Genomic DNA, 13131 nt, shown 5'->3' with positions numbered 1-13131 from the left:
TCTCTTTCTTTGGAGGACCAAAACCTCTAGGTATTACTTGGACACCATGTAATGCCTCACTTCTCCTGTGGTGTCACTGCAGGGAAATTAAACACTTGTCTCTGGGTTCCCAGACTGATTGTAGCCAATTGCCGATGAGCAGCTTATCTTTGGGGAAAAAGCAGACAACCCCCTTAGTTGTATGATGTGTTATATTATTACTCTTTTCTCCCATGTTGGTTTTTTAGTAATGACAATGTTTCTCCATTCCTTTCTATTTTGTTCTAGAACCCCAGTTTTCAAAAGAGCAAGACCTGTTTGCCAGCATTAACAGCACAAGAGTGAGACTCAATCTGATCGGCTGGAATGATGGTGGGTGCCCAATCACATCGTTTAACCTGGAGTATCGGCCGTTTGGCACCACGGTGTGGACCCTGGCGCAGAGGACCTCTCTGTCTAAGTCATATATACTGTATGACCTGCAGGAAGCAATGTGGTATGAACTGCAGATGAGAGTGTGCAACAGTGCCGGCTGCGCGGAGAAGCAGGCCAATTTTGCAACATTGAATTATGATGGCAGTAAGTAGTGTATTATTCCCAGTATTATCTAGTGGTGGGTGTAAGACTATTCTGGTTTATGAAATATGTTTTTATAGCTTGTGAATGTTAATACATAATCAGTAGAACATAGAGGCAGTATTATAGTAGTTATATTCTTGTACATATGAGGCAGTATTATAGTAGTTATATTCTTGTATATAGGAGCAGTATTATAGTAGTTATATTCTTGTACATAGGAGCAGTATTATAGTAGTTATATTGTTGTACATAGGAACAGTATTATAGTAGTTATATTGTTGTACATAGAAGCAGTATTATAGTAGTTATATTCTTGTACATAGGAGCAGTATTATAATAGTTATATTCCTGTACATAGGAGCAGTATTATAGTAGTTATATTCTTGTACATAGGAGGCAGTATTATAGTAGTTATATTCTTGTACATAGGAGCAGTATTATAGTAGTTATATTCTTGTACATAGGAGCAGTATTATAGTAGTTATATTCTTGTACATAGGAGGCAGTATTATAGTAGTTATATTATTGTACATAGGAACAGTATTATAGTAGTTATATTCTTGTATATAGGAGCAGTATTATAGCAGTTATATTCTTGTACATAGATGCAGTATTATAGTAGTTATATTCTTGTACATAGGAGGCAGTATTATAGTAGTAATATTCTTGTACATAGGAGGCAGTATTATAGTAGTTATATTCTTGTACATAGGAGCAGTATTATAGTAGTTATATTCTTGTACATAGGAGCAGTATTATAGTAGTTATATTGTTGTACATAGGAACAGTATTATAGTAGTTATATTGTTGTACATAGAAGCAGTATTATAGTAGTTATATTCTTGTACATAGGAGCAGTATTATAATAGTTATATTCCTGTACATAGGAGCAGTATTATAGTAGTTATATTCTTGTACATAGGAGGCAGTATTATAGTAGTTATATTCTTGTACATAGGAGCAGTATTATAGTAGTTATATTCTTGTACATAGGAGCAGTATTATAGTAGTTATATTCTTGTACATAGGAGGCAGTATTATAGTAGTTATATTATTGTACATAGGAACAGTATTATAGTAGTTATATTCTTGTATATAGGAGCAGTATTATAGCAGTTATATTCTTGTACATAGATGCAGTATTATAGTAGTTATATTCTTGTACATAGGAGGCAGTATTATAGTAGTAATATTCTTGTACATAGGAGGCAGTATTATAGTAGTTATATTCTTGTACATAGGAGCAGTATTATAGTAGTTATATTCTTGTACATAGGAGCAGTATTATAGTAGTTATTTTCTTGTACATAGGAACAGTATTATAGTAGTTATATTCTTGTACATAGATGCAGTATTATAGTAGTTATATTCTTGCACATAGGAGGCAGTATTATAGTAGTTATATTCTTGTACATAGGAGGCAGTATTATAGTAGTTATATTCTTGTACATAGGAGGCAGTATTATAGTAGTTATATTCTTGTACATAGGAGGCAGTATTATAGTAGTTATATTCTTGTACATATGAGGCAGTATTATAGTAGTTATATTCTTGTACATAGGAGCAGTATTATAGTAGTTATATTCTTGTACATAGGAGCAGTATTATAGTAGTTATATTCTTGTACATAGGAGCAGTATTATAGTAGTTATATTCTTATACATAGGAGGCAGTATTATAGTAGTTATATTCTTGTACAGAGGGGCAGTATTATAGTAGTTATATTCTTGTACATAGGAGCAGTATTATAGTAGTTATATTTCTGTACATAGGAGCAGTATTATAGTAGTTATATTCTTGTACATAGGAGCAGTATTATAGTAGTTATATTCTTGTATATAGGAGCAGTATTATAGTAGTTATATTCCTGTACATAGGAGCAGTATTATAGTAGTTATATTCTTGTACAGAGGGGCAGTATTATAGTAGTTATATTCTTGTGCATAGAAGCAGTATTATAGTAGTTATATTCTTGTACATAGGAGCAGTATTATATTAGTTATATTCTTGTACATAGGAGCAGTATTATAGTAGTTATATTCTTATACATAGGAGCACTATTATAGTAGTCATATCCTTGTACATAGGAGGCAGTATTATAGCAGTTATATTCTTGTACATAGGAGCAGTATTATAGTAGTTATATTCTTGTACATAGGGGGCAGTATTATAGGAGTTATATTCTTGTACATAGGAGCAGTATTATAGTAGTTATATTCTTGTACATAGGAGCAGTATTATAGTAGTTATATTCTTGTACATAGGAGGCAGTATTATAGTAGTTATATTCTTGTACATAGGAGCAGTATTATAGGAGTTATATTCTTGTACATAGGGGGCAGTATTATAGTAGTTATATTCTTGTACATAGGAGCAGTATTATAGTAGTTATATTCTTGTACATAGGAGCAGTATTATAGTAGTTATATTCTTGTACATAGGAGCAGTATTATAGTAGTTATATCCTTGTACATAGGAGCAGTATTATAGTAGTTATAATCTTGTACATAGGAGCAGTATTATAGTAGTTATATTCATAGATAAAATAAAACATTGTAATGGTTTTATTGTTGCCACTTTGAAATAGCGAGGTCATGCAGATATATCTCATAGATGATATTTTAATGGTTTACCATTTGCCTCGACTTTTTACTGTACTATTGATGTTAATATTAGTTGTGACTGGAATTGCACTTTAAATGTTAATAATTAAACCGAGGCAAAGTAAATAGATTTTATTTTAAGAGAATTTTAAGCTAAAATTTACACATTGAAAGCCGAAATACAGTAAATGGCTCATTATATATTAAAGAGGACTTGACAAATTTTGGTTTTATAAGACTGTTTGCTATTCTGTGTACAAAAAAATAAGTTATTCTGTGTTTCTGCCAAGTCTGGGGAGGTGACTGGAAGACACAACATGGAGGAAGCCTAGAGTAGCACACAGCATTCTAGACAAAATGGCCACCTGGCTATTGGGATTTGTACAGCCCTGACATGTCAGCACATAAAGCAGATTATGGAATTAGACCAGTTAGACATGGAGTCCGGGTATATATTACCCCTAAGCTTCAACATTTTCCTCTGAGCCGAGGGACTTCATTAGTGTGTATTAGAAATTTGTAGTCCTTGTCCCCCTAATGTGTATAGTGGGTCTCCTAACTTTCCTCTGCCAACAATTTTGTGGTAAACAAGGCTCAGACTGGAAAAAACCCTGCACACTTGCTTAAGCTGAACATGCGTGTACATGGGACACTCAGGAGAAAAAGGTGTTGCTTGACCAACACCTATCTCATGTCTATGTCCAGTTTCATTGTAGAGGACCCCTTAACAGACAGAGTTATAGATAGAGGTGTAGATTCCTATTAGCTGCAGGGGAGATCAATTACAGAGAGTGGCTCCATCTCTCGAGGGCCCAGTTTGTCCATAGGTACTAATTGAAGACCTAGACTAACAGGAGTTGAGTCCCTGGAATAGGGCCATTGATCATCTAGCCAATGGAGCCCTTCCCAAACTGGACAACTCCTCTGAATGACAAATTCGGTTCTTCTATGTGCATATATAGTGAACATTCCTGGTCGGGTTCCAACAGATAGTCTTCCAACTTTTTACATTCGGGCTTCTTCAAAAAACCCAGTTCTCATCGGCATAATTATTTCAACTCCCAGCAAAAGAAATAAACCAAACCGCAGAAGTCTGGTTTCCGCCATTTCTCCAGACAATCCATCAAACCACCTAATTGGGTTTTCTAAATACAATCTCCAGGCCTCCAGTGGGAGCTGTGATTGGACGTAGCCCGGCATAGCGCCGGAGCCGCTGCTGGATCTTCTGCAATCACATAAACCAGGAGAATTTGCTTTGCTTTAAATTCTATTTGGCTTTTCTCGGCTTTGAAACTTTCCTGTTGAAGTGTAAGATTTATGACAGTGATTACTTTGCTTGATGCTGGGGATGAGCTAATGGAGATCAATGTATCTGGTACTGCAGAAAGACTCGGAGAACCGCTGCACAGAGTACGGAGTGTGCCGGGAAGTCGTCTCCGATATCAGACCACCGAGTCAAAAAGTCCAAATTACATCTATTTTAATATCTCATTCTTTTCATTCTTTATTCTTATAAGTCACAGCCACCTTTGCACCATTATGGTATTTTTTTTAAAATTTTTAGAGAAGGAGTTTGTGGCTTAGCAAAAATATGAAAACACACAAGTAATGTAACTTCATCCTTTATTGATAAAATGTCATACAACACATAACATCTGACATAGTTTATAGATTAGCAGCAATACAGGACAATGCTGTGACAGAAAAAGTCCCCCCCCCCACCCCCAGCCAAAACAGGTCGGCATATTCAAGTCTCAAAGCAGTGTGCAATCTATATACAGGTAAAACTCGAAAAATCTGAATATCGTGCAAAGTTCATTTATTTCAGTAATGCAACTTACAAGGTGAAACTAACAGATGAGACTCATTACATGCAAAGCGAGATATTTCAAGCCTTTATTTGGTATAATTTGGATAATTATGGCTTACAGCCTATGAAACCCCAAAGTCTCAATTTTGAGATACCCTTGCTCAGGGGGTATGGATTAATCAGCTGACTAGAGTGTGACACTTTGAGCCTAGAATATTGAAACTTTTCACAAAATTCTAATTTTAAGCTGCATTAATGCAATTCCTTTTAATTTGAATTACTGAAATAAATAAACTTTTGCACGAAATTCTAATTTTTCGAGTTTCACCTGTATATAATGCTTTAGAAATATTAGTTCTAACTACACATAATCCTACAAGCAATATTGCACAATCCCACAAACTTAATGCCTATTAGTCATTGCAAAGAATCTCAGCAGAAAGAAACCTTAAATAGGTGATAATACATAGTCCAAGCAAAACAAGGCAATGAAAGTGTTACAAACAGTTTTGCAAAGTAGCATAAAAAGGGGAGACGTATACAGACCAGGAGCCAAAAGGGACCACCAACCCCATATATTTAAAATATTTGGTGAGCTATCGTATATATTCACACATATTCAATTATTTGTGTTTTGGTAATATAAGAAGGGGTTTGTGTTAGTGATCTCATTCCGGAGACATGAGAGGATGTCGTCCTATTGTCAGGCGATGTCAGATGCCACCTGTCACCTATTCTATTCTCAGGATGCACCATCTTATTCTTGGGAGATGAGGGGTGCCACTTTTTCCCTATCCTATATTTGAGAGATGAGGGGTGCCACTTTTTCCCTATCCTATATTTGAGAGATGAGGGGTGCCACTTTTTCCCTATCCTATATTTGAGAGATGAGGGGTGCCACTTTTTCCCTATCCTATATTTGAGAGATGAGGGGTGCCACTTTTTCCCTATCCTATATTTGAGAGATGAGGGGTGCCACTTTTTCCCTATCCTATATTTGAGAGATGAGGGGTGCCACTTTTTCCCTATCCTATATTTGAGAGATGAGGGGTGCCACTTTTTCCCTATCCTATATTTGAGAGATGAGGGGTGCCACTTTTTCCCTATCCTATATTTGAGAGATGAGGGGTGCCACTTTTTCCCTATCCTATATTTGAGAGAGGAGGGGTGCCACTTTTCCACTTTCCTATTCTTAGGAGATGGCGGATGCGAGTTTTGCACTGTCCTGTCGGGAGATGTAGGGTGCCATGTTTTGCACATTTCTCTTCTTGAGAGATTATGGGTGCCACTTTTGCACTATCCTCTTTTGGCAGATGAGGGTTGCCAGTTTAGCATTGTCCAATTCTTGGGAGATGAGGGGTGCCATGATTGCACTTTCCTGTTCTTGGTAGATGAGGGGTGCCAGTGGCGTACATAGAGAAGCAAGGGCCCCATAGCAAGGATTGAGCCAGGCCCCCCACACAGGACAGAAGGGTTTCTGCCTAAAACTCTTTCAATGACCCGTGGGCCAAGTTTTCATCCCCAGTAGAAGAGGGAATAATCCCAAATGAGCCCCCTCTTGTCCTGGGCCCTATAGCAGTAGCATGTTCTGCCACTATGGTAGTTACACCCTTGAGTGCTGCCATTCGTGGGAGAGGTAGGGTACCAGTTTTGAAGTGTCCTATTCAGTTTTGCAGTGTCTTATTGCACTTTCCTGTTATTGGAAGATTATGGTGCTATATTTGCAATATTCTATGCTTGGGAGATGAGAAGTGCCACGTTTGCACTTTCCTGCTCTTGGGAGATAAGTGGTGCCACGTTTGCACTTTACTGCTCTTGGGAGAAAAGTGGTGCCACGTTTGCACTTCCCTGCTCTTGGGAGATAAGTGGTGCCACGTTTGCACTTTCCATTCTTGGGAGATGAAGGGTGCATGTTTGCACTTTCCTGCTCTTGGGAGATAAGTGGTGCCATGTTTGCACTTTCCTGCTCTTGGGAGATGAAGGGTGCCATGTTTGGGAGATGAACGGTGCCACTTTTGCATAATTCTATAATTGAGGGGTGCCCCTTTGCCCCATCTTCTTTTCAGGAAAGGAGGGCGGGCTTCTTGTGGGCAGCAAACATAAGCCAGGCTGTTCCCCATCTATATATGAAAGAATCATGGTCATCTGCCCAGCCTTGTCTGCTTCTGAAAACTTGGGCACAGAACAGGGGACCCCCAGTACAATAAGTGCACATTTACATATTCTGATGTGTCTGGTAGATTGCAGGTGTCCAGCTGCAGAATTCTGAATGCAGCTCTGGGTGTGCCTAGAGAAGAATACAAGATTGTTAAAGACTGCACAGTTTTACACGTCTTTCCCGAGGTTCATTTTCTCTTGAAGATCCCATTCATGTATATGATTAAAACAAACTTGACATTTGGAGGAGATTTTTAGTAATTTGGGTCCTGTGGCTGAGTTACTTGAAGTCATCGCACATTTGGAAATGCCCTTTAATTCCAGAGACGACATTACTGCAGCGTTCTAATAAAGTGGAATAATTAGGGCCTTACATCATGTGCCGGTAGCGTGTTAGATTGGTCTCCAGATACTTGGACAGTAGTAAATTCTTGTAATCAGGAGCACATTCATATTTAGTATGCAAGCAGTGTCCCCGTGCTCACCAGGTAGTGAATTCTGAGACTGTAAGAGTGAGGACCGACCGTTCATCTTGTATGATGACCACATTAGCGCCATCATATCCTGTAGACGAATAGACTAGAGATTGCTGACCCTACCCATATTACATGACAGTCCTGGGACTGTTGGAAAGTACCATGTCCCTATAAGCGGGGGTGGATTGAATGATATCAGATGACTCTAGTGTCTTTGGGAGTGTCGATGGTAGATGTCAGGAGAAAAAAGGATCGGGCTGACCGGCAGCGGCTTATTTTCCTTTTCGCGTTAAATACCCATGTATGTTCAGCCAAGTCAAGTGTGCATGTATCTGGGGTGTTAAGAGGAATAGCTTTAGGTAAATGTTGCCCAACTCACGCGGTTCCAGTGCCATGGACTCTGCCGATGGCCATGTCCACTATACTTTTCTCCTGATCCAGCTCCCATAATCCGCCACGGGCACAGTTCTACTGCTTAGACTCAGAAGTTCGACAAGAAATTTGATTTGTTATGAATTCATTTGTCAAGTATCGCAATAAATCAGGGAGAGCGGTGTCAGCAGCAGCAGTGGCAGTAACTGTGAGAGTATCTAAACCCTTCAACCACCGTGATGTACCCATATGTCATGATGGCAGAGGGAATGCATGGAGCGGGCTGTTGCAGTGAGCAAACTCCATGCGCGGCAGGTGCCAGACCCCCGGCTGCAATGATGGGAAATGGCAATCCATCTGAAATCCGTCATTGAACCCCTCAGATGCCGCAATCAACATTGATCGCAGCATCTATGAGGTAAGGCAGAGGGATGTGGCTCCCTCCACCTTCCATTCGAAGCCGCTGCAGTGAAATCTCAATGCTCGAATTGGTTACCATGGCAGCCTGGATGCTTTTGAAGCTTCCCATGTCTGCCATGGTAACCTCCCTGCTGCGCTGTGCTCGAGGCACAGCTCGGCAAGGAGCATGTCAAATTGATATTCACTTAATAGATCTCTATTAGGGTAAATAGTACAAGGGATCAAAAGATACCAGGTTCTAGCCCCCAAGGGGGTTAAAAGTTGTTAAAATATTAATAAAAATGTCCTGTGCGCTGATCACCGTAATAAGATCTAAAATTTGTTCTGTAAAAAACAAGCCGTCATATAGCTCTGCAGACCAAAATATAAAAAAGTTATGGCTCTCAGAAAATGGTGATGCAAAGAAAATTTCTATTTTTTTCAAAGGTTATACTTTTAAAAGAAGTAAAAAATAAATAAATACAAGTTTAGAATTAGGCCTCTTTCACACGGACATTGCGTGTGAGGGCTGGGTAGGAAGCGGGTGCATCGTGGCAAAATGCACAATTTTTCCGTATGAGTGAAAAGCGTTTTAATGCGTTTTGCACGCGCGTGAGAAAATTCTGCATGTTTGGTACCCAGACCCGAACCCGGACTTCTTCACAGAACCTGGACTTCTATGACTCTGGTATGCTTCCCAAAAATACCTTTGCATCTGCACATAGGACTGTCCAGACATCCACTGTCTCTACACTAAATATTGTGTCTTTCTGCTTTCACAGCTATCCACACACTTTCTGCCTCTAACTGCTTCTCCTTTTTCTCCTTCATTTAAAGCGTTTTCCAGATTTATGTAAATGTAGGTTATTTAAATCTGAATACCTCTGAGAATTGGCATCTTTGCACTGGGTAATCTTTTACTTTTTTTCCTCTGTTACTTTGCCCCACTTCCAAATTTTCAGGGCCGGTTCTCCTCGTCCTCCCTGGCAAATGTGGCGGTGTAAAGTGGGCTTCACTGCTGTGGCGCGTTCTAGTCAGTGTAGATAGCGTTAGAATAATAAATAAAACTCCCATCAAATTTCTGTAACAAGAGCTCACAGGTTTCAAAATCTCTGCTTGCTGTCAGTAAATGTAAACAACGTTTATAATTTCAGCTACATGGGTCATCAATAAATGTGACATGCCCCTTCTAAGTAGAAAGTGAAGATCATTGAAGGTACACCAGTCTGATATAATGATGACCTCAACATCACGCCCCCCCAGCTGTGTGGCGAAGACTTAACGGTAACACTTGAAGGAATCCCACATTATAACAAAATATTGTCCACGATGTTAAAATCAGGAAGAGCTGCAGCTTTCTCCTATACAACCATTTCCGCATATGGTTCTAAAGAGGTACAGGAGGTAGGAATAGAGCTACCAATAGCTGCTGCAGTGGCGGCCATATTGGTTGGAGCCAGAATTTTCATTACAACTTGACAGAAGAGAACAGTCCATGACATAAAACATTTTCTTCTCTTAGTTGGGAAGGTGCGGGGCATGTTCTTTAAATTTACTACAATATTTTTCCTAAATGAGGACCTCTCAGTGGTTTCCATAGCCTCTTGGTCATGGGCAGAGACACTTTGGCATACAATACGACAGCAAAGTTACGGAGCTATACCCCGTTATGTCTTCTGCCTCCAGCCATGAGGCTCTCCATGTGGAACACATTATTGATTCGCTTCTCCCTTTGCTCATCTGCTTAGTTCTACGAGTCATTTTGTACTTGGCCCCGATATCGATGTCTGCAGGGCAGATTTCATCCAGTGAGCTAATTAGAGCAAGCTACGTTCCTCGATGCCCTTTGTTTATTCCGACAGATAACTTCTTCTTTTTATATTTTATATGCTGGCGCAATTCAGACACAGATGGTGCCAGTTAGCGAGCCATGGCTTTCCCTGGTGGGGCGACACATTTCCAGCACCAAGAAGTGACACTGCTAATACAAAACCCTGTAGCATACAAGCTGACTGCAGAAGGGAATATTCTGCCAGTTTGCGTCTTATGCCACGCGTGGTGTCGACATTAGTGATCGCTTTACCAGTTACTTCTGGCAGTTGACTCATTTTCACTAACTTTTTTAATATTATATTGTTCTCAAGTCACAGCAAGTTGTGGACCTTCGTTTGCCATCCTGTTGGCATCTTATTAGCTCTAACTTCACATTCCTTGGCACCTCCTTGTCATGAAAGGGTAGGAAACAGTGCAGCCCTGTACGCCACGCGCACCGCTGTCCCTACCGACTAATCTACCTCTAAATGGCGGCCCACAACTTGGCGGCAGTCTCTGACTTAGTGAATAAGTGCAGGGGCCTAAAACTAAATGGGTAAAGAGTAGTTCAACAGAGGTGACAACCAAACAGGCAAAACCAGGAGCAGATCAGAATTCAAAAGCTAAGAAACAGGCAGGTCACAAACTAGTAATACCAAACAATCCAAAACCAAGTGCAGTAGCCCAATACATGACACTCCTGCTGATTCCGAGTCTGTACAGAGCACCTGAGGAATCATTTTCCCATCACTGCCTCCATATTATCCCTGATGGTATATGAGGAAGTTGCATTTCTGCAAATATCTCGCATGGAATTATGCAGTGCTGTAGTCTTTTATAAGAATGTGCTGTTTGTTGGGTGATTGGCGCCACATTTTTAGGGCCAGTTATCAAGAATGAGCATTCATAGAACCCATGTAAAAGGGCCGTAAAGGGATTCTCCAGAGTGCTTTTAGATAACCTGTGGAAGGAAAGAGTTCCAGCACCATGTACCCTTGCATTGTGCTGCCGTTCCTGCAATCTCAGCAGTGTGATCATATGACTGCCCTGGCTGCAGGCTCTTCTGCTGAAGTCCCGATTGGATGTGCTCCTGCTTCTTCCTGGTTCTTCTTCATAATGTAAATGCAGTTGAACAGGAAGCCACAGGAGAACATCCGGTTGGGACCTCAGTGGAAGAACCTGCAGCCAATTGGGTGGAATCGAACGCACAAATGAAGGGTAAGTACTGCTGAAACATTCTTCCTTCCCAAGGTTAGCTGAAAGAGAGAATTTAGGTAAAGCCCCAGAGATCCCCTTTAAACATTCGTCGGTGACACTCAACTCTTTGGTAACTCTCATAGACTACATCGTAGACTTCTGTTCTCCTGATAACTGGAGATGCTAGAGTTGGGACATTAACCTATCAGGATATGCCATAAATGTCTTGGAATGCCCCATCCCATGTCTTGGAATGCAGAGGAATTTCATAACCCTACTTCAAAATGTCAATAGGATGACCTTCATCTTATATCTATAGGCACCTTAAAGGGGTTACACCGAGTGTTAAACTTATCTGCTATCCTAAGGATAGACTCTGGATATGGCATAAGTGTCTGATCTGTCAGGATCCAACCACTGGAACCCCTACTGATCACCAAAATTGAGTTTTATTTTCTCTACCTACCAGTGGTCGCACTTGCTCGTTGCCGCTTGATTCATGTCTAGGAGACTCCCGAAGAGAAGCAAAGTACAGCGCAGTCTCCATCAGTCTCGTAGAGACGAATGGAGTGGCAGTGGGCATGCTGGACCTCTGCTGCATTCATACGAGGAGACACAGGACCTCCATTCTCAAGATTGGCAGTTGGGCCCTCACCAATCAGACACTTAAGTTTTCTTTTGTGGCATAGCCCCTTCCATTTTCTCATTTCTTATGCAATTTACCATTTCTTCATGATTAACCTCAGAAGAGCTATTTTGGATCGGGGGTATTCCTGTACTTATGTGAATGTGAGAGCACATTAGTCATTCCTCGGCTACAAGGCGTCTCGTCTGGAATGAACTTCAGATTGATTTACTCGTCGGCTCTGCATAGCGGCGGTTACCTGGTGCGGAGTGCACGCTCGCTGCTTATCAGCCACGTCCTTATTGACTCATTTATCATCACCAGCACAAGATGTTCCATTAACTACGACCATTCAGTGAATTATACCCCAGAGTCCGCCCAGGCCTTCACTTCTTGGCAACATTTTTTTTATTTTTTTTTAAAGAAAAGTTTGCTTAGTGTGAATGAAATGTTTTAGATTTCTAGATTTTTTTCAAGAACGTAAATGAAATAAATCAGATCTTTAGTACGAGAAGCAGGGTTAACCTTCTGAGGCATAATGATTTGCCTAATAACATAACCTTTAAGCTTAGTTTTTTCTCAGAGGCATCAAGACGGTAGTGCGCTGTGTGGCAGATAAATAGCAACGGTTTGGTCTCAAAGAATATGCGTGAATCGCACGAAAAAGATGGGCTTCATTTGCATTGGCAAAGAAACCTCAGCATTTTTCTGCAAACTGCTGCAGATTTGCAGCCCTATTCGGCACACCACTCCCCACAGCCACTGCATGAAAATCCAGCCTTAGGATGGAGGTAGGAAATGAAGTGCTAGATGCTTCGAAGCAACAAAAACTAAAGGATCGAGGTCTATATAGCATTGGGCACCCATTGTGCAACATCCCTGTTCCATGATCAGGAGTGGGGTCCTGGCAATTGGACCAATAATTTCAGATGCCATAACCTAGTGATATGACTTCCTTTTCTGTTGGGTTGTTTCAGGATCGGCACTTATCCAAGAACAGATAAGTGTCTAATATGTAGGGGGCCCCACTTATCGCAAGACCATGGGTCTGTGTCCACCGTTTAAATTGATCGACGGTTGCTCGTGTGCTGTGCCAATCAATGCAAAGCTTTCGGGACTGAC

The 13131-nt window shown here is 40.5% G+C and overlaps 1 protein-coding gene across 1 annotated transcript in view; it reads left to right on the top strand.

The window, feature by feature from the left end:
• Window positions 1–13131, top strand: part of LOC122932841 (Down syndrome cell adhesion molecule homolog) — a 406234-nt gene that overhangs the window by 323124 nt on the left and 69979 nt on the right. The window contains 1 exon segment of the mRNA XM_044287480.1: window positions 268–558. Coding sequence (XP_044143415.1) covers window positions 268–558 — 291 coding nt within the window.

The sequence above is a fragment of the Bufo gargarizans genome, chromosome 3 (assembly GCF_014858855.1).
Source record: "Bufo gargarizans isolate SCDJY-AF-19 chromosome 3, ASM1485885v1, whole genome shotgun sequence".
Lineage (NCBI taxonomy): Eukaryota > Metazoa > Chordata > Amphibia > Anura > Bufonidae > Bufo > Bufo gargarizans.
The sequence above is the reverse complement of the archived record's forward strand: the minus strand, read 5'-3'. Positions and strand labels throughout refer to the sequence as shown.